The sequence below is a fragment of the Gymnogyps californianus genome, chromosome 7 (genome assembly GCF_018139145.2).
Source record: "Gymnogyps californianus isolate 813 chromosome 7, ASM1813914v2, whole genome shotgun sequence".
Taxonomy (NCBI): Eukaryota; Metazoa; Chordata; class Aves; order Accipitriformes; family Cathartidae; genus Gymnogyps; species Gymnogyps californianus.
Window position 1 is genome coordinate 25270621 of NC_059477.1, and position 23723 is coordinate 25294343.

A 23723-nucleotide genomic window follows, 5' to 3' on the forward strand; every position below is an offset into this window, starting at 1 on the left:
ATAATTAGGATTGTAAAATACAGGTTTTATCATCAATAAAGTAATTTATGGTTGAAACTATTAGCAATAAGTAGTTTCCACTGCCATTTTCTTACCCCACTCAAAATGATTGCATATGAGGTTTTGGGGTTTGTGTTTAAACTCAGTTGTAGATATTTAGGGAGTTTTCTAAAGCTCCTAAAATTTGACAAACATCTTTGCCTTCCCCCATTATCTTCTCTCTTTCCTCTCCCCTTCCGAAACCACTCTTTAAAAGAGTGGACAAATGTAAAAGGTAAACAACTGTTCCACTTCAAACCTGAACAGTAGTTGTAGTTTAGCCACTGTAACAGGTTAAATTAAAACCCATAAAACACTTTAAAGCAAAGCTTGTTCTTTGTGTGTTTTGTTTCAAATGGAAACCATCATTCCAACAAGCCTTACAAAACTAGATGCACAAAGAGCAAGTAAAAAAGCTGTTGATAAGGAAACACAAGAAAAACCACAAAAAAATGAAGTCAAGCCACGTACTATTCTTATTCCTGAGATTTTAAGAAATGTCTTAAAATCCCTGCTTCTAGCCCAGCTGAAATCAATATTAAGTTTGCTGCTGACCTCATCTGGATCAGAATTTTATTCTCAACCTTAGAATAAAAGCAAAACAACACTGCAAGAGCCCTTGCAGTTTTAAGAACAGAGCATCATTTTAAACTATGATTCTTAGCTTAACAGTGACATTTGCAAAAGCTCACTGCCAACTTGCAAAAAACCAACACAAACAAAAAACATCCACTCTAACAACAGAAACCCAAAACTCCCATGGCCAAAATATGCCATACTGTAGTGACAGTGATCTTAAAATAATGAAGTTGAACAATACTATAGGGGTTTACAAGGGAGGTCATTACACACGGTCCAGAAAAGCCCAGTTAGAAAAGCCCTGAAACATGCAAGCATGGACTTGCCTATATCCAATCAAGAGTATTAGCTGCTTATTTCATACTCATTATAGTTCGCAGTTTTTACCAATTCAAAAATCAAAAGTAAAACACAACAACCTCCTGAAGCAGACACTCTTTAATTGTCTGATTTTTTTGGTTAGCATTTTTATAAATAGTAAAGGGTTTCAATGTATTAGTAATAAAAAAACCCCTGATCTTTTGAAAGATAGGAGTATGGTGATCTAGTAACTCCCAAAGGACAGCTCTCTTACAGCAGAATTTTAGCCCTTATTTCAGTTCTACTATGACTAGTGTACGGTCTTTTTCTAGGATGTTTATCTAGCAAATATTACTTTTATTGCTCAAGTAACGGATCAAAAGAGCAGGAATTAGGCTTCATGGTTGCAAGCATACATGCCTTTTAGAATGCATAGCAAGGGGAAAAAAGTTTTCCAGAAAGAAAAAAGGAAAAAAACATTGAAGCACAAGAATGACACAGATAAAAGCATTAATCACTCCAGAGGATACTTGTTTCAGGACAGAAGCTATTTCTCAAAATAAAGGTTTGCTTCGTTGAAGACCAACATTTTTGTCTTACTAGTGAAAGTCAACTTCAAAAATCAAAATTTGAATATTTAAGTTTCACAAATGCTTGCAAAGAAATATAAGACAACATACTCAAAAGAAACATTACAGTTGAAGCTGATCAAACATCCTATTTATCCATTGAATCTCTTACTCCACCATTTTTACAGCAAATTACTGCATTACATAAAAATCAGGGATTAATTATTTAAGACACAATACACTGTTAAATCTAGATTACATATTAAGAAAGAACCTATATAAGCATACAGTAGAAAGACAAGATTATTAATGAAGAGGGAACTTTTTCCATAATTTGCTTCAGAATAATTTATCTTTAGGAAAGGTGAGATGTTAATAAGCAGCAGTTTTTAAATTGCAGTACTGAAAACAGTACCTATCTTGCATCACATGGTATGACATCAATTGTCACTTTTAAAAGTTTGCATTTCCATAAATCTGTACTTTAACCTTTGCAGTATATACTTATACTTGCATTCACACTTGGGTAGCTACTTTAGGGCTCAATTTTAAACCCTTCACATATAACTCCATTGATGAATCACATCAATTATAAATGCATGCAGAAAAACGCTATAGAGAGAACAATAAACAATTTGTAGCTTACTGTTTTTAGGTACCTTTCCCCAAAATTGCTGAATAAATCTTGCAATTTACAGGACTACCAACACTGGGTTTACCTGGATAGATGGCTTGTTTAAGTGACCCAGATTTGAAGTTGTTTGTCTTGGTTCATGTCCCAAGACCATCATATTAGCATTGATCAATCTGAAGGCATCAATAACAACCTGTAAAAACAAGATGTCAAGTCAATTCTTTTTAGAAAATGCAACTAATAGCGCCAAGCAACAGTGGACAAGGCACAATCAACTCTCATCTGTTTTTGGCCTTTATCCAGAAAATCATTTAATTATAATATTAATAAAAAAGAGCCTCCTGCTGGCTATGCTATCAGCACACTACACTACCTTGTACTGTAAGGTGACACCAATTACTACCTTTTCCATGGAGCTGTAAGTTTTATATACATGATATCATCATATAACATTGAATTTTTATGTATGTTTACTCTAAGCTTCAAAGGTATGCATATGTTTGTCACCTAAATCTTATCCAATCAAAATGAATGACAGAGAGAGACTAAAACTGAAAGTGAGCACAAGCTAAGGGACCGAGTCTAAAGCCCAGTCCTGTCACATCAATTATACTACCACAATACTTGAAATGACAACAAAATTATAGCCAGCAAGGAACTTGCCCCATGTATTCCCTTCTAGTCAGATGCTTTTTGCTTCTTGTGACTACGAAAGGGTCTATAAACTGTCTGATGGATTAAAAAGTCCTTGTCAGTGTCATGCTCAGGAGTAAAAAATAGAGTAAAAGAAAACCAAGGTCATTTATGATTTAACGGTACATAGTAGGTAGTATTCAGTGCTATTTCATTGCAAATAAAGTAAAACCATCACTGATTTTTATTCTGTCCTGTGCTGAATTTGTCTATGAAAATCTTTGGAAATAGGATTTCATGGCCCCAATACAATACAACTCACACCCCTATCCAACACCTATGTGAGGTGAAACAGAACTGAGAACATACCAACAATACACTCAAACCCACTCTTACTGGGTACTCGCCATTACAGATCCGTAATCGCAAGATAAGATTTCTCGTTTAGGCCCCAGTCTTTTAACTGGACCCAAGCACGTACAGCCTTGTACATCCATAGAAATAGTACCAGGCATGCTTTGCAGACATCTTGTCTGCATATGTTTGAAGAGTTATTCTAGTTCATTAAACGAAATAGTTTAAATCTCCTTTTAACAGCTTTTCTACAATTTTTATTCTCTTCCTCTCCATACTATGGGTTGGACAACAACAGATGCATTTATATGGATGGTTTGATATTCTGAGGAATTAGACCTGAACCAAATCTTTTATGTTGAACAAACAAGAAATCAACCACTGTCACTGAAAGTCTGCAGAGAAAGCAACATCGAGTCTCCCACCTTGTTCTAGCATTTTCCTCTCCATTTACACAAATATTAATAACTAAATACATATGCAATTTATTAGGAGTACAATATAAATATTGAGGTCATTCATCTGGAAATAAAATTAATTGGCAAGTATTTATAACAAAAAAAATTATCAAAGTGTAAACTGAAAAAGCCTAACAACTTATCACCTGTTGTATTTACTTTTGAGACCCAACTATTTCAGTCGTGTTGAGTGACTCGGTGCCACTAAGGGCTATTGCCTGGACTCTCAGCTGACTGGCCAGATTCATCTGCATATGTCATGTCTTAAAACTGCATGCAGAAAACATACCAAAAAATCTTCTTCATTAAAAATGTTAGGTTGTGACCCAATTAAAGTGACTTAAGTGAGATTTTTTTCTGAAGAATAATAAAAACAAAACACAATTCAGATTTAATATGCAGCAGAAGCATGTCATCTGATACTAATGCTACAAAAAAGGAATTACATTTTAAAAACTTAATTCTCAAAAAGATCTGAAAGTTTCTATATACCTATACATTCTTTGTGGTAACATACAAAATAATTGTATTTTTTCCTTTTTTATCACTATCAGATTTTTCTCTATCTCAAAACAGCTGTGACAAGCTTTTGTATATAACGCTGTGTTCCATTTTAACCAGATGCTCTAATTTATGAACACCTGGAAATGCCCAACCATAACAAACAAGCAGTATAAATTAAAAAGTCAAGCAAAGCAAAAAAAATTCCACACCACATGTTCTCCAGAGACTAGCTAGATAAGGGGATAAAAACCAAAGCAAGTAGAAATTTACCCTGAGGAGCAAGAAACATGAACTTGGCAGTATACTATAATCACAAGGAGCTTTATAACTTACTAAGGGCCATGCTTCTAGATTTGAGTTTAACTGAGAACTTCACTAGACAATGTTGAGCTTATCCAAGAACAAATGGCATTGTTCAGCATGGATTTGTTTTGGGACTTGAGTCATGTAAAATAAAAAGAAAACCCAAAATAAAAATCTGATTAAACTTCGTTCTGATAATAAATTCAACATTTCAGTTGGTGTTCTCAAGGTTATGTTTGGATAAATTTCACATTAAAATATGAGAACTAGCTGCTAAAATACTTCTAAGTGATACTGAATATTACTCTAGCATCTTAATTCTGACCAGAAGTAATTTTCATTATGTTTCAGGTACTACCTGCATGGGAAAGGACTGCCCGCTCTATCTGTCCTCCTGAAGGAATGAAATGCAAGTATTTCCTAAGTAGAACAAATATCAATCTAACAGAAAGTGGTATGAAGTATTAAAATCACAAATATTAGGCTTTAAAAAGGGATAAAATTGCAATTTCTACAGAGGGGTACAAAAAGTACATGTGTGAATGATATTTCTCGTCTCAGTTGCACTGTGACGACCAATGGTAACTAAATACTTTAACTACACTAAGATTAAAGGAATTTGCTGCTATCACTATAGCAACCATCTTAAACTAACATGCTCAACAACCTGGAGGCTAAATTTAGACCTAATACGCAATAAAAAACAAATACAACAATAAATCCTACATATTCATTTCTATGAAATGTAATTGCTTTTTTCACAGTGAGCACAAGTCAGTCCCTCCTTTAGAGGATTATATCAAAATAAATAGACTCATTAATGTCCAGTGTACTAATGAGCAATGGGTGAAGTAGGTGTTAATTATGCCACAGTAAGATTCAAGAAAAAAGCCCCGGTGAGCACTTGGAGGTGTGTACAAGCTGAAGTCTCCTCTCTACATTTGTGTATTTTGAAGTACAGCATGATGCAATCAGATGACAGCAATATGGTCACCCCGTATTCTACAATGGAAACTTTAGACACAGTATTTTGAACAAAGAACCTCTAAGGATTAATTAAAAGCAGCACAAAAACCCACTCAGTTACTTAGATTTTTGTTGTAAGAAGTCAGTATTTCCCATCCGAAAATTTTAAGCTTTCATTGTACTTAAGTTACCTAATGCAGTGTGCACTGTTTTAGTAAAAACTACAGTTTCCAAGCTTCATGCTAAATTCCCTTTCTGTAAAGACATAAAAAGTTAAAAAAAGTGCATGCCATTGGGATATTTTCCAGAAATATGAAGGTAGAATTTTTTTTTTTAAATGCACTTCCATAGTGCAACTCTTTCACCACTCTGACCATTTAATTTTTCTTAGTATAAGTGTCTTCAGACTTTTCAGAGGTCATTTCAACAGCAGACAGCTTATAACAAAACCATTAGCAGTTTGGCTAGCTTAAGGAAACCTCTTACTTTCCTTTTTTGTTTATTATCACTGCATGAATCTGCAGCATATGAGAGTTTATAATTTCTCAGGCTTGTTAAATTCATGTTAAAGGTCTGTTTTCTTGTTGAATAAATTTTGTTCATATAATGCTGCCTATTTCATATACTGAGTCTTTAATAGCACCTTTGGTCTATGCGCAACTCACAGATCAAAACAGAGGACTAAAATAGGGGTTGATGATGCTATTTACATGTGTGATTCCTGCTGTCTTCTTGTTAGTAGCTTTAATATAATAGAAGACCTTGTCTGTTTTGTAATTAACACATCTTTACTGGAGAGATATTTGGAAGTGATTGCTGTGAATATACTGGTTAGTAAAATAAACACAATCACACACCACTTTCTGTTATCAGACAAATTTGTGAATTGTACACATTATACTCCAGATCAACAAACTGTGATATAACAGCCAAGTAGAAGACACATTTATATAACCCTTTATTTTTCTGAAAATATGTATTCAATCTGACCTTGCAAATATAATTAGCTTGTGGGATGTGTGGATTTCAGTACCATGGATGCTTTACTAATTGCAGCTCTTGGAAATAGATACTAAATATTTGGAAGCTGCCAATACAAAATAAAAACTGCATCTTTTTGTACATCTGTCTTAGCTTCAAAAAGCATAATAATCTAAAAAACAATAACTATACGGCTTTTTTTAAAGCATTTCCCCAAGGTCAACAACACACAGTAGAGCCCGCAAAATGTATTTTTAGAAACAAAATTTACAATTATCTTCAGTGTACTTAATAAATTTAAGGATAGCTATAATTAATATGATTCATAGTTACTCACAATCTAAGACAAGCACTGGACTCCTCAATTGCTAACTAGATAAAAATCTGGCCTTTTATAGTCTGCACATAGTTATTAAAAATAATAGCTTGATTAAAATTTAGGATGCTTAGTAGCCAGACTTATTTTAGCTTCTTCTGAGAGTGTGAATGCCATATATATATTACCATTTTTTCTAAAACAGTCTTCATAACTTTGTGGGGTATTTTTTTACCAAAAAAAAAAAAAAAAAAAAAAAGAATTTCAAGAGTACTTTACACACTTGATTCTTAAATCCGTCCAATATCAAACCTACAAACAATATTGAAACAAACAGTCCTGTTTTGCAAGACCCACTATATTTTAACGGTGAACTTCAGTTAGAAATAAGTCAGCCTTTTTCGTTTAAATTAAAAAAAATTCTAACATCAATATTTTTTCCAGTGAAGAATCTATGATATACGGTAACTATCTTTAAAAATGTATTGTGTCCTTGCAATTCAAATAGAGATGTATTGTTTATGCCATATGTTTATGAACAAACATCAGTGCTTAAAGATAACTCTGCAAAGGATATAATGTGGTTATGCCAGGTGTGGAAAAAGAAGTAATGTCCCATCTAAAATCTCTTTTATCACCTGCAACTGACCTGTTATCAACTGCTTAGTTTGTTTCTAGATTCTTTAAAAATGAAATGGAACATGTGACCTGAGAAGTGCAGCTCAGGTTTATGACCATTTCGTTATTTATGCTGCCATGCACTGTTAGACAACTACAAGTGAAGAACATCTTCTGTCGCCTGTAAGCCCACAACATAAAAAATTCAAAGAAATCTTACTTTTTATGCCATTTCCAATGAAAAGCACTAAGAACTGAAACTGACTCATGCCAAACGCATATCACTGAATTGCTGTGATTGTGAGTTTGAAGTTTGCAACATGGAAATTATTTATAAAATGTCAATTTTAGCTCTGGAAAATTTATTCCTAGGAGTATGTGCATTTTCCTGCTCTATCCTTAGAGAATTGCTTACTTGTGGTCAAATCCGCAGTACAGCTCGAATATCCATACTGGGAGGGGAGAGAACTACAGTATAATACATTTATCTTGACAAGTGAGGGCATGCATCCATAACTCCCAAGTAGCAAAGCCACAAGTTTTAAAGCTATATGCCTTAATGAGGATAAATGGACTATTCTACATCCACCATGGCAAAAGGAAATTAAACATTTAATACTTTCCAACAAAAAGTCTTCTTGGAACTTTTTTTGTTTTAAGGAAGGGCATGAACTGAAGTAACCTATGTAAATGGTTTAGTAGGTAAACATACATCGTTTAATTAAATCACAGCAAGTCCAAAGGACGTTGCATAACAAATTTTAGAACACCAGCATTGATATTAACAGTTTTTGCATTCCATTAAAAAAATTAGGAAGTAAAATATGCAAAACATGTTATTCTGAATACGTGCAACTACTATAAAAAATGCTGGTTTGCAAACAAAACAGTAACAAAACAGTGGTATACTGGCAGTAATAGAACAGTTCAATGCTTTGTAGTTTATGCCTAGGTTTAGAAAACACATCTTGAACTGAAAACACTGAGTGGCCTACACTGTAGTGCAGACGCAATTCATCTCTTACAAATGTGATTCTTCAGGAAAAAGAGCATCAATCTTTACTGAATCAAAAGTAATCAAACCCAGCACAAACAGATCTACTTCCTTATTCTCCAAATCGGGCTCCTATCGAAACTCGGTTCTTGCCTAGATCAAATTACGAGGTTTCCGTCTCTGATATGCAGGTTACTGCACCAAATGCTCTGTTCAGTCAACGTTAAGAAATACCACAGTACTGTAAGAGTATCTAAATGTACTAGATGTTGTACAAAATATACAGAAGCGTACCCTTGAAATTTCAACCAAAATTACACGTTGTAAAGTTACCTTCTCTATTTTAGAATTTTTCCCTTTACAACAGAAAAGTGTTAGCAAGTCCAGTTCTAATATTGAAAGTTGTTCCAGGTATAAAAGATTCTGACATAAAATTGTAGGTATCACATGTTTTAAAATATATTTTCTTGTAAAATATTATCTGCACAATAATTCACAATAAACAGCTATGTCTCCAAAGCAGTAGTGACAATATAGTCAATTTACTGTTTTGTTTAGCTGTTTTTAATGAATACTTTCAAGCTGTACCCTAATGACTGTTGAATTCAGTTGTGTCTAGGGAAGATTTATTAAGGTAAAGGTTATTAAGACAAATGCATGAAGTGGGGAGGGGGAGTTGGGTATAGAAAGAAAATCTTGTTAGGTGGCTCCAATGTACTTGAAGTTCTCACAAACTTAATTCTTAACGGGCTATTTTAAATTTCAAATTTCAGGCATTACACTGCTGTCTCCATACATTTCATTTTAAGGATTGCTTTTTTCTGCCTTCTTAAAAAAGTCACCATCTTCTCCAATCCTGTGGTTAATTCAAACAAACAAGGGAAAAGGACAGGTTCAAATTAAAAATAATAGCACTCTGATAAAAGAGTGGAGGTCTGAAAACACGCAGTCTTTCAGAAAACTAGTGTAAGACTTATGTTCAGCTGAAGAAAATTCTTGAAGCTAGATGGTAATTCCAACATTCAGAAGAGTAATTGTTAAATCTGTCTGCTTTTGGTTTCACTTTTAGACTATCAAGTAATTACCGAGTTATAAAACCATTCACATACATATTTGTCTTGATAAGTTGGGAGGATTTGCAACACAAAAACTGTCTCAGAAAAGGAGTTCAGCTGTCTTTCCCCACATATGTCACCAAGCTGAGATAGTGTCGTGTATAGAAAATTTAATCTAAACTGGAATGTAAAAGTAGCAGAAGAGATGAAAACTATTTGCAAATCGCTATTCTTATGGTCAGCACTCAACAAAATTACCATCTATTACTCTGAAGAGTTAAAAACTGAAATCAGGTATTAACAAAATCATATCGCTCATATACGTAACTAATTCCACACAGGCTGTCACCTAGATTTAGAAGTACCAATTGGCAAAAAAAAAAGAGGAAGAGGAGTGTTTTATGGAAGAGGTTGCCAGAACAGGCCATTCAGCAAATGAAAAACAAAACTCTGTTCAACCATATGATCTACTGGTTTCACGGTGGCATTTTATCCTATGGCTACATAAATCTTGTCCATTTTGAAAAATGGACAAAATCCCATTAGCACAATAAGAATTAAAAACATGCTGGAATACTACAAAATTTCAAAGTATAGTATTTGAGCCACCACACTTTTACAATAGGCGTAGAATGTTTTATCATTCTGAATAGAAATTTGAATATTTAAAGATATTTTTCTTTGTTAACAGCTCAAAAGAACTTTGAGACCTTCACGTTGCTCAAGATGACCTTGGCTTTGGACAGACATAACTTTGCTATGGACCTCCAGCAGTAACTCAGCTAAGCTGTCTTCTCCTCAGCTCTTCATTTGTACAAGGAGAACAAAACCAGCATATCCCCCCACCCCCCCAATAATAGCTATTTTAGGAGAAAAAATACCTTTAAAAAAAAAACCAACAAAAACCAAAACCACCATACAGTATAACTGTCCTTCTTCGGGACTTCTACGAGCATGATAAGAATAATTTTTTTCACACTTTAAAAATGAGTAAAAGAACAAATTATAAAGTTCATCACATTTGTTACTCCTTTTAGAGTAAAATTCTAAAGATCTCATAAATTGAACAAAAGAAAGCAATTTACGACTTCCACTGAAAAGAAACTGCTTAAACAAAATGGTTTTAGACTACAGCCCACATTCTGGCTGCTCTTTGAAGCATCAAACCTTCCAATTCCAGAAGAGGTTACTCAGACCACAGAACAAGGTTCTTCAATGATGTACGTGGCAGGAGACAGTAGTAATAAACTGAAATGGGGAGCTGCTGACTGTACACAAGGGAAAAAAAAAATAACTGCAAGAATAATAAAGTATTGGAACAGGTATTCCCATGAGGCTGTTGCATCTCAAGACTCAGGTGGACAAAACCCTAAGCGAGCTGTTCTGAACTCAAGGTTGACACTGCTCTGCACGAAGTTGGACTAGATGATATCCTGAGATCATTTACAATTGGAAACATTTTGATTTATCTGGCTACCCAAATGTACATGTTTTTAAGATAAGGATAAAATACCATAGCAAAAACCTCTTTTATGAAAGTGGCAGGATATGGTTTAAGCACAAGATTAAGATGCATAACATATTGGTTTTTATCTGTCAGGAGGTGATGAACATGCAAAGTAGAATTTATAAAAAGTTATTGCAAAGACAAGTCTTTTCCTCAGCAAACAATTAAAAAAAAATTTTTTCCATAAACCAACAGATCTTCCTACAAATACTTCTGACAGCACCTTGCTAGGAAAAATTATGGTATAACGGACATGAAATTTTGCTGCATGAATAAGAGATTTTGCTACGTATCCTACTAAACACCACAAGAACCAACAAACTTCTTGGATGTACAAAAGGGACTTCTGACAATTTTGGACATTTTACCGATCCTTATGCTAGCAATTATTAACCCAGGGAAACCAACGAACTGCCTCAGAAAAACAAATCATTTTAAATGGTGACTTTTTTAGAATAAAGATTTAAAGTTTAAAACAGTTCAAAAAAGAAAATACCACTTCTTTCTTAATTTAACATATGAGTGCAACACAGTAAGTTAATGCTTGTGGAGTTAAAGATACTATGTTACAGTGGGTTTAGTGTAGTTATATTTTCCTTAAGAGGTGAGGAACAGCTGCTAAGTTAAGGTCCCCCCAAAAAAATTATTTTTAACATTTGGCAAAGGTATATAGTTCTCTGTACAGACATTTCAAAATGTATGTTGGAAATAAATATGGAATGTCAATATTTAGCTTTATTCCAGATCTTTAATGAAATTACTGCTTCTGTGGAATATTCTAAATATATATTACAACTTCCATTGCACAGACTGGAAAACTGGAGGGGGTAAAAGAAAGGTTTATTAGTAAGTACAAGATAAAGCAACAGCTAGCCAGGTTGCCCCACTGGCCATATTTCAGCATGTTTACTTTGACTTCATTCACAGAAATCAATTTAAAAAAAAAAAAAAAAAAAAAAGAGCCAAAACAAAGCTTTTTCTTTCTGGGTTCTGATAACATTGACCTTCAGTTAAAATTCACTGATCTGTTGTGAGTTTATTTTACAGACAACTAGAACATTACTAGCCTAAAAATTGCAATATATGGTACACAGTCATGGAAAAGCATACTGCATGTGCAAGAATATGTATGTAAAGTAATAAGATCAGTATTTAGAATTACTTGTCCTTCATGTATCCTACTATATTGATGTAATAATATCCCAGTCCTAAAATGGTCATTGAAGTATTTGGCATTTAATCCATAGATCTATATGAGGGTTTTATTTTTATATAAGGATTTTATATGACTTTTTATTTTTGCTCATTGGCTTTAAGACGACATAAAATTACTTTTTTTTTTTTTTAAACTGATGAGAATTATATGTATTCTTATCTTTAAATTGCAATCATACACCCCGTCCTACTAGGTGTTTGGAACACATGTACCCAGACAAGGACAGCTAACAAAGAAGTTAACAAGTTTTTGCTTTCTACCAGTGACAGGGCAAACTGCTTTTTAATGCTTTAGCTAGTCAAGGTGAACCTGAGGCTCCTCATCAGAATTCATTTCAACTTCCTGACACATGAAAATAACCTCTGCCCTGGTTATTCTTCACTAGCACAACCATGACTGCTTCACTGACTATAAGCTATAGCAATTTATATGGGCATGGACCTGCCCTGAGGCAGGTTTAAAATTAGCTAATGTGTTATTTTGGACTTTGTTTTTAAATACATCTAATCTCAGTCAAAACACACCATATCAAAATCTTCTATGCCACATGTTCACTATAATTTTTTGCCAGACAGTGATGCTAGTAAAAGGTATAATGAGTAATGATCTTGGATTCACATAGCTACATACACGAGCAAAAGCCCACCAGTATAGTGGCTACTACACCAGCAAAATTACCTCTGCAAGCAGTTCTTCTTTTGCTGGCGCTGAGAAAAAGCAGGTACTTCCCTGAAATAGGCTTAGCTCGAGTTGTCTGATATACGAAGAGGCACTGGATGCCATACTAAGGCAGCCATGCACATGAAGCAGTCAAACCTGACCTAAGAAATCCCCTTGAGCTCTAATATATCTGTTCTTCTCTCAGTTCATCTGAAATCAAAATACATTTTAATATAAGTGATCTTGCCAACCAGGATCATAGAAGTCATACGCACTCCATAGCCCAATCTCACCCCCAAAATCAAGAAATCAATTAGAAGTGGTATTCATAATTTGGGGGATTCTTTCTATTTCTAAGCTTTTAAGGATGCGCTTGCCAGAAACATGACAGATGTAAAGTTTTTTTTAATGTGAAACCTGAGAATGTAATTTAATCTGACTGTAGCAGCTAGACATGTATGAAAAACAAACATTACAAGACTTCCAGTGATCTCAAGTACTGGCAGCAATGCCATAGGAAAAGCTGTAATTGAGAAATGTTTAGATGGACAAAAATTCCAGAAATGTTGAGATGGACAAAAATATAGTCACATTCAAAATAAATATGCCAAAGATTATTTTCTTGAAGAGAACAAAGACCTTCAAAGATGACATCTGTGTCAAACAACAGTGGCAAAAAATTATGTGGAAAAAAAAAAAAAGCACTTAGTGAGCAAGTGTGGTATAACAGTAGTGTGACTTACTGGGAGGCTTTTCTTCTTAACAGATTTAATAGCTAGTGAGGTCTAAATTAATTACTACTATAGTCGCAAAAATTATATTTTGACAAAAAGAAATCTATTTCAACATTTCTATTGGAGTGGGAAAATAAGAAAAAGCAAAAGGAAAAAGTTCTAGAAAAAATAAGTCAGGAGTAATTAAACATTCTACTGCATTTTTTTTTTCCTCCACAAAAACTACGTAAATTTTTTTCTACTCTTTATGCGATTTAAAAGGGAGCAAAACTGATTCAGATGTCTAATAGCTTCCAAACAACCAGAAGCTATTAATTTTTCAATTGCCTGTTAGATAAACAAACTTGCTATAAAAATCAGAATTAAAAAAACCAACTGAAAATGCAACTGTAGCTTCAGAATATTCTATTATGAAATTAAGGGAATCCTTAGTGGAATTGTTTGGTAGCTTTAATATGATCTGTCTCACAGGAAATATGATACTACAGCTTTACAGAAGATGAACACTTACTTTTTAAATATTTATAAATTTACATTAATATCATCCATATATACCATGACGCATTTCAATAATTATTCTACAATACAATGGGAGTGCATGCTCAAACAAAACACCTCAGCAGTATTTTAAAGCAGTAAACCACCTAGCCAATTTCTCTACGTTCTATAGTTTTTCTAATCCACTCTCCCTGTGGTTGAGCAAAATCGAATTGCCTCTCACATTTGCAGACAGCTCTGTGAAGGTGATAATAGAGCTGCTCCCTGCTGTCATGAGGCAGGAAATAGGAAAATGGCATATGGGGCTAGAAAGAAATAAAAAGAGAACTAAACAAGAACAAAAGAGATTTCAACAAAGGACAACTATAACCCAATATGCTTTGCAAGTTAATCTCTTTTCATAATCATTTAACATACTTAATCATTTATCTGCACACTTCTCAAACTCAAATGCTTGATACCAAGTCTTCTGCAAAGTTTTATTGCCCAAAACATTTGGAATAGAAATGATACTAAAAGCCATCATATGCAACGCCTATAAATCAATGCCTTCTTAGTTAGTACCCATCTTAAGGGGCTGAACCTATTCCAAACTGTTAGTAATTGATCTTATATTTTGTGGCTAAAATGTAATATCTGAAACAATGTATACTTGGATTATTAGTTGCAAACGTTGAGTGACACCTGAATAGCAAAATATTAAGGGAGGATTATGATTGGTTACGTGTACTGACAAAAATCAAAGACTTCCAGCCTGTTTAAGGGCTACAGATGTAAGATGCAGAACTAACTAAAAATGATCTTTTCATTTACAATGAGAATTTTTTTTATTTTTATTTTTTAATGCAGAACTGGCCTCCAAAAAATCAAGAACTTACACATATTTACAGTGCTTCCATAGTAAAATCTTACCGAAGTACCTTTAAAAAAAAAAAAAAAAAAAGCAAGCCTACTATACCTTTCCTTTTACACTCTGAATGGGATCCACCACCACAGCAACAGCTCTTTCTGATAAGGCTTCAAAGCTCTGCTGAGTATTGATATCTACACCAGACAACCAACAGCCAAAGCCAGGGTGACTATGATACCAACCAACTACCATCTCAGGTCTGAAACAAAGAGGACATTGAGATTCTTAAAAATAAAAACACGTAACACAAGAAGAAATAGTACTGTATCAGGGCATAAATTAGGATGAGCTGTGAAAAAAACACCATTAGAAATATTTAAATTACTCACCATAGTATGGTGAAAACATGGACATGAATAAATGCGACAAAAGAGGGCTATCATTAAGGGATGCACATTAGCAGTGGTAGATCATGCTTTCAGTTTTTCACCCTGTTACCACACCTTCCCTGAACCAGTTTTTACCCTTTCAGCACTTGAGTAAATATCTACTCTTTAACTCCTTGGCGTCAAGGGTTGAATTTTCACGGCAGAAAGTCCATTTCAGACATGGACAACGGGAACCAACGGTGGGAAAGGATTAAATATCAATTAAACCAGCAGTAGAACTAGGAACTCAGTCAAAAAGCAATTTGCACTGTTCTGTTCAGCTGCTGAGCCTTTTGCTAACATTAATTTTGAAGTTTTTCCCACAGTAAAAGAATTTGAGCAAGCAGACGACAACTGTTGAGAGGTAGGAGCGAAATAAAAATTTGTTTAAATACTAGGATCTTTTACAAAATTATTTTCCCTTTCTTTTCATTAAAATTGCTCATAAATAAGCTACAACTTTGTAATTTTTTATCTTAATTAAAAGAAATAAAAAAAAAAAATCAATCTTTTAAACAGGTACTGTCCAGTAACTGCCTATACTAAATTGAGCAGCATTCTAACCTTTCTGTGCAATAATCAAAGCTGTAGCTTTAACATGAGTGACAATCTCCTGACCACTGAAATGCACGAGGTGGACTGAACTACATGCCATGCTACTCACCTGATTTCTGGGCCAATTATTTCTTTTTAAACATTATTAATAGCCCCTAGATCACTAGTTTTGCGGAAAGCCAGCTGTTTCTTCTAAACAACATGCAGGGAGTACTTGTAACTGTCAGCCCTCTTTAGGGTGACTTACCTTCCCGTCTGTTTCAGCATATCCAACATTTTTGCTTGAAATACAGGATCAACTGCCTCGACACTGACACCCTGATGTAGAAGACAGAGAAAAATCATAGTAGTTGTACATAAAGCAATATTATCTTTTAACGTGTTACTTTCCACAAACAAAAATTTAAACACCATTCATAAGCATCTGTTTAAAAGGGCAACCCAACTACTTTAGAACTACTTGATAAAACACCCTTAAATGTAAAGTACAATTTTTATAAATGTATTTCAATGTGATTTTTAAAATGCTGAAAGAAGATTCTGAATTGCTATTTAAGTCATCTCTACTATGAGTAAACATGATTAAATAGGCATAGGAATTCATCTTTTCCTCCTCTTTTTGTTCTGCAAACTCTGGCCTGTTGTTTCTCACAAGTTCAACTCTACAGGTTTTATTCAAGCTAAATACCACATACTGGCTTTTTGCAGATTATACTTATACTATGAACGTGCATAGAATAAACTCAGGACAAAAGAATTCAAAAATTTCATTGATGTGCAGCTCTGAATTACAAAGGGATCTGTGCTTCTTTTAAGAACAAGATTTCATTCAAGTTACACAAAAAAAGCATCACAAATTCCAATTATACCCATTGGCTCATCATCTCTTTAAAATATCTCTTCATAACATGAATATTCTTACTCAAAATTAAAATACTTTTTTTTCCACATCACAAAAATATCATTTAAGAGACATGCCACTGTAAGATCTGTCAAAGAGAGCAAGTTTGAAGTATATCTATAGCACCATCACAATTAAGGGCATGATACACTTTTAATCAAACCTTTTACATTTTGAATCCTTCCCCTGGCTCATAGTATATGAGTTCTTAAAGTTACCAATTTATAAATCTTATAAATGATGTTATACCAATATATTTATACACACGTAAAGACATAACGTCTCCATATATTGATATACACACTTACATACTAGTCTTTGCTAAAAAAAAAATAAATAAATCTTTTAACTAATTTTTTTTGCTGAAACCCTTAAATCCATTAGACATGTTCAAATTATACCTAGTAGGTTATACTTCAAGATTGCATAAAGGAGGTAAAGTAGGAAAAGTTTTTAAAAAATATTTACCATAAGGAAAAAACAAACCAGCAAACAACATTATCAAGGTCTAGCTGCAGAGAACTCACCGTTCCTGACTGTGGCATTGCAAAAACATCAATCACTCTCACAGTGTAATCATCAACAAATTCCCCGAGCATCAGACCCATAACTTCCATAGGGACACCAGCACGACCATGCTTCAACATCTGGAATTAAGACCAAATGACACTATGTTTAACAGGAGGTTCAAGTTTGACTTGGGATAGTTCTTTCAGCCTTTGTTAATCTACAGATAATTTGCAACTTGTAGCACTTTTTGGAAACCGTAAGGAACTATAAAATAGTAAAAATGAAGCCAACAAAATAGAAGTAATTAAAATAAGTTTCTTACTCTGAGTGTTCCAAACAGTATTAATTTATTTTAAAAATTGGTCTGACCAGCACCTAAGGAGCACAAGTCCATAAACTCTGGATAGGTGCCAGGTGCTCTATCTCCAGCACTATACACAGATGCAGTACACACAGAACACTTACTTTCAGCAGAGCAAGGGAAGAGATATAAACCTGTTCCGCTGTATCGACCGCAGGAGCATCTGTTGGTGGCCCCTATGAAAAGAATAAATAATTATTTTCTCCACCATTGTTATTCTGCAGTTTCTAAACATTTTGTTTTCCATATTACAAAACTTACAGAAAAATGCATATATAATTGTGACTTTGTGCATTAGATGCAGCTCTTACAAACAAAACCAAAAAAAAGCACACCCAAACCCAAACCACTTCTTTACAGAACCTTCCTTCACTAACCTATTTTGTAATAAAAGTCTCCTAGCCATCATCCCCTGTCTCCCCCCACCCCAAAACAATATCAATCTAAAGAGCAATCTTATCAGAATCAGTCAAATAAAAAACTGGCAAGTATTGCACTGGGTACAAACCTGTTACAAGACATACAGGCTAAGAGTCAGATAAGTTTCCATTAGTCAGCCTTGCTGCAATGCTAACCTTCGTCAGCTGTAAAATACGGCCAGTTCTCCAATTAACTATGTGTTTCTTACAGTGGTGTGAATGTAAATGCTGCTGGGCTAGCATGATTAACTGGCACCAACACAAACAGCAATTTCCCTTTGCTTCATCAGCTTTCAGCAAAAGAGGACTTGCAGATAAAGGCTATGGGAGTACTTTGCAGATACACCGGTACAGTGAGAGACAAAACGGACCTCCGATCCCTAGGTGGAAAAGCTGTGAACAAAATACTTTGCTCTTTGCCTTATGAGTAGTTATTCAAAAAATTAGCACAACTGTCCCAGGTGTGAATGATTGGTTGAAACAGGTTCTGTGTACTGTTGAAAATGAAAAACACAGGAGGCAGCAGTTTAAATGTCCCTTTCTCAAGGAGCAAGAGACTTATTGCTCTTATACACACAATTCCATATCAGTGTACCTCATTACAGCCAATTAACAGTACATTCATTACTTTATTACCAGATTGGGCACAACAAATTTCCACTGAAAAGACAAAAGGTTACTTCTGCATTGAGTGATGTAAACTTAGAAGGGCAACAAAGCAACTATGGAGTACGGTAAAAAAAAGAAAGATACTCCGCATCAAGTTAAAGGAGGAAAAAAATGGTGCCTTTACACAAACATTTTGTAGATTTAGAACTTTGATTCCACAGTTATAAGCAAAATTGGGCAAAAAGAAAAATTTCGAGTAAATTCTTGATTTTTCACTTAAAGTGGAAAAATTCAGTACAACATGTGTCCACATGACATCAAACAGAAGACATAGCGATTGACACAAGCCATCACCTCCTGAAGATAAAACCAGGAACTTAAGTAATCAGCATATTAAATTTGTATAGTAATTGTCCTTTCTGCATACTTTCACTTTTACACACACAGAAAAACATCATCTAGTCTTCAGAGCACTTGAAAGACAGTAAGAAAATTCAGTTGGGTTTTTTCCCCCCCAATGTCAGTGAATTCCTTCTCTATTAGCTCCAGATCCAATCTTTATATTTTGAATCCAACCTCTATATTTTGAAACTCACATACATGCATGGATCTGTGTCAACCACAACTGCTTCCTAACACCTTCGAACTTTTATTTCGAACTCTTATTTCGAACTCTGATACTGCTGACCATCACCTCTTGGTATTTGCTCTCCCTCGCTTCTTACTACTCATTGCTAATTCTTCTGTCACTTTGGCCTTTCCATCAGCAATCTTCCAGCATGATTAACTTTTCACCTTCTATAATATTCTCACCAAAGGTCCATTCTTAATCCATTCCACCTCTTCATCAAGTATTTCCCTGACTAGCCATAGCCCAACAGTGAGATGCTCCAGTGTTCCTCTAACACTTACCATGAAAAACTCTATGAGCAGTTCTTCACAACATTTCACAGAACCAGATGCACAGAGCACCTGAATCACTTATTCCAAATTTACTACAACTAAATTGTTTGACTAACAAAGTTTCAAATGCCCAATCATTTTCTGATAATGTTACTATGTTTTTTTCCTTCATAAACAGGTAAGTTTGCTTTCTTAACTGTATCTCTCCTGCTTTAAATCTATTCTAAACGATCTTCTTTTCACTTAGAAGTCTGAATACTTTGGAAAGCACAAAGACTCATATTTTCACTTAATCACTGCTAAGATAAAGCACAGATGAATTGGGTTTTAATTAAAAAAAACTTACTAGCTTGATAACAACCCCTTCCTTCACACATAAAGCTCTCTCCCGATTTTCTACCAGTTCTAGACGAGAGAGGGTCTGAAGCGAGGGTACAAGTACAAATACAGTAACCTTCTGCTTTAGGAAAAACCATAACATCCATGCTGTAATCATCATACATATCCTACACTTGTCCCAGATTTTGTTTAACATTTTACTATAAGCAAGCATCCCATTACACCATTCAGTATTTTTTAAAATAAAGAATAGCATAAAAAAAATCTCCCCCAAACTAGCATAAGTAGTTCTGTGATTTCTGTTGATGTTTGATTGCGACTAGCTTCTCAAAAATCAGGACCTTGAACTGAAGTTTATTTCACAGACTATGGCTCTTAAATAGGCTCTCCTATAGGGAATCTCTAATGTCTGTTAAGATGGCAGATCACACTGACACCCTTCCTGCAGCCGAGGCATGAATCACATCTGTCCCCTATGTACACACCTGTGTTCACAACTTGTAAGAGTTTAATTATTCTTCATAACTTTTCCCATTTTAAAATCTATTTAAAATCAGTCAGTAGATTCAACACGTACAGGGAGGAGACAAAGAAACATTATTACTTTTTTTTTCTGTAAAAAGGCAACTAAATTACCTCTAGTTTAAGCAAAGGTAGGAACTAAACCAGGGTGTCACCCTACTGTACTCATTCCTAATCTTCCCTTCTTTTATTATTTCTACACTCCTTGGAGCTTTCAAATGCTTGTTTACCTTGATGATGGTCCAGAAGAGGCGATATTTAATATTACACTTTAGCGATCCTTTAGGCATTCTATGAGATAAAGTAGTTTCTGTTTTTAAAACTTATGTTAAAATTCTCCTGCCAGCTGCCAGCACCCATACCCAACAATTCATCTTTAGCATAGGAAATGCTGCTAATTCATAAAGGAATGCTTCACTGGTGTAAATCAACTTGCTTAACATCTTTTTTCTTTTTTTTTTAAAGCCATAGTATTCACTGTGAATGATTTTGCACACTAAATGTGAGCTTAAATATATATATAAAAATGACTACACTAAGTGTTAGGAGATATTAACTGCAAACTTCACTGTTTCACTTCAAGCATATGCCTGAGATAGCAAAAATATTAAAGATTAGCTTCCATTCTTATCACGCAGATCAACCAATTCACCTGAACTCTTAAAAATTAGCTAATGGTAGTACACAATGCAAATATAATTTAGGTTTATTAATTCTCAGTCGTCTTATAAAATACAGCACATACCAAGTATTTCCTTGGTCACAGACGCTTCTTTTGTGAAGACCTCACTATCTCCTTTCAGTCTGCTCTGTTCTCCTTATAGATTATAATTACTAGCTAAATTATGAGAAAAGGAAACAACTCATTGCACTGTACCAATTATGTGTATTAATTTTCACGTTAATATTCCTTCCTTTGTTTTGCATATAGATTAGAATGAACTCCTCAAAAAAGTTCTGAAATTATTCTGATGTACCAATTCAGGACTTTTGAGGAAAGGATCCATAGGTCAAAACCTGTCCAGAATCTACCTTCACAACAGGTTTAGTTTCACATTATTTTTCCACCAAAGATAAACTGGCACATAAAATACTATAGGCACACATTCGTCCTTCTACAGAAAATTATAAACCCAAAGTTCATCAAATTCTTAACCTAAAACTTTTAAAGATTTAACAGATAAAACCAACAGAATAGATCTCAGGTCTTCCAAGTAGTTTACTTGGCTTTAGATGATGCCATCTGAAAAAACAGACATTTGGAAACTGGAACCAATTTACTTCCCTCTCTGACCATTTCCTTTTCCATAAGTGGCTGACAATCTAACACAGCCTTGGAGCGACAGCCGCAGCTTCTACGTGCTAGTAACACAGTATGTGGGAGCTAGCTACAGGTTACATGTTTTGAGATTTCTTTGGCCTGTTTCTGCTAGCCTTCCATAGAAGTTTATGCATTTCTTTCATGAAGCAAAGAGGAAGAAAGACTTTATTAGCTAATCTCTACATGGAGGGAAAGTATTTTACACTGACCCTCCACAGCATGTGCTATTATCACTGTTCATAAACTTCACTGCCTGCCAACTTTAACAAAGGAGCACCATCCTTATGAAGCAGAGTACCAAATTAAATTAACTGGTGTCAGAAACCCAAACAAGAAAGCAGTTGTATCTGCAATGCAAAAGATCCGCTGGTATTTTTGGTTACATTACGGCATTCAAAGAAGGTCAGACAGTTCTCCCAATACATACAGTTTTGCAAGACTGTCCATCTCACTGCAAAACAGTGAATACTGCCTTCATTCTGCCTGCCCACAGCTTTATTGGATAATTTCTTGGGGAACTGGAGAAAAACAGGTTTTGGAAACTGCAAGGAATATTGAACATTCTTTTTCCCAAGCATTCCTGTATAAGCTGGATACAGTAATTATTAAAATTCAAAAACCGTTCTAAAAAAATCCTGTTATTGTGCTACTTACTGAAAATGGATGTTTCTTCTGAATCAACTATACACGCTGTCACAGTTAGTGAAATGAGCTGCCTGACGGCTAGCCATCTCGTAAAACCCAACCAAACTCTGGTTTTGTTCAGAATGGCAGAATCCCAATTTCAATAATAATTGATAAAATTAAGTTACCACTGTTAAAATACATTTTATTTTTGCTTAATTTTTTTCATTAAGACTTGGAATGGAAAAAGAATCACGTTCAAGTTATGAACAGAAGATTACATTGTAATATCAAAATATGCATGATACTATTTTTGTTTCAAATAGTTAAAGAGATCATCCAATACAAAAAGTAGCCCTTTACTTGGGCAGGCCTTGTTGACGAAGTGTTAAAGGCATTTGCCATTCTAACAGGATAAAAATTAATGCCTTGAAGTGTTATCTACTCAGGCCTTTTAGCAAATTTGTTAACACTTTTAGGTATATTACTCCACCTTTCTCTTAGTGTGAACTGGTATCAATTATTTAGCCAATTTTATTATGTTATTAAAATACCTGCTGATTGAATGTGAACTGAAGTGTCATTTTAGAGCACTGCTCTTTATTTGTACTATTTTACATTTATTCAAATAGGTACAGAAAGTGGACTCGATTAATTACACGAGCAACTGAGAAATATTCCACAAATGGAGACACTTCCTATTGTTTAAATGGATTTTAAACACTGCTCTGGTATCACACTAATAGCACAAAAGATGATTTTGAAATACATCATAGCTGTTTCAACAAAAAAAACCCTGTTTTGCAGGGGCAACTAATAAAAAAAAGCAGTGAACTAAAGTGCTGTAGAGCAAATGTTAGCTTTATTGCACCAAACAACATATTTCTGTGTAAAATATAACAACTGCTACAATCATTACTACTTTTTTTTTATTTTTGCAATTGGAACAATTTAATTGTGAATATAGAACACACAAGCGAACACTGACCGCTATAGTATTTATTTCTTTCCCAGTAAGGTAAGAAAGAACCTTTTAATAGTTTAATTTTGTGAGTATTAAACAACTAGTGTGAAAAACAAGCTGCATGTAAACTATTTCTACTGCCTCTGCTTCAATGACTAGCTGAGGCAACCTGTTATAGGAGGTGTTAATTGGCAATAGGACTACAAGTCAGAAGCATGTTCCCCATCGTCCTAACCCAGCAAGGCTAGGTCATTAAAGTGGAAATGAATTCTTTCATGCCGACTTAACCGTTTCAGTACATATTTTCAGCTGTTATATTTAAAGACAATTGAGAAAGATTAACTAAAAAAAAAAAAAACCAAGACAAAAAACCTGCATTACTTTTGAATTTAAAAAGTATTCACCCCCCACTTTTTCTTCCCTTCCCTACCTCCTCCAAAACAAGTGTTTCAGATAATCATGACATTTATTATGTAAGTGGGGGGGGAGAAGGGCAACT

The 23723-nt window shown here is 34.4% G+C and overlaps 1 protein-coding gene across 2 annotated transcripts in view; it reads right to left on the reverse strand.

Annotated features, from left to right (window-relative positions):
- The window catches only part of PSMD14 (proteasome 26S subunit, non-ATPase 14), a 49409-nt gene that overhangs the window by 7732 nt on the left and 17954 nt on the right, over positions 1–23723 (reverse strand). For both annotated transcript variants that reach the window (XM_050899616.1, XM_050899617.1), the window contains exons 4-8: positions 17628–17699; positions 17180–17299; positions 15999–16069; positions 14877–15027; positions 2207–2314 (exon numbers count right to left, since the gene is read on the reverse strand). In XM_050899616.1, the coding sequence (XP_050755573.1) occupies positions 2207–2314; positions 14877–15027; positions 15999–16069; positions 17180–17299; positions 17628–17699 (522 nt within the window). The remainder of the gene's footprint in view (positions 1–2206; positions 2315–14876; positions 15028–15998; positions 16070–17179; positions 17300–17627; positions 17700–23723) is intronic.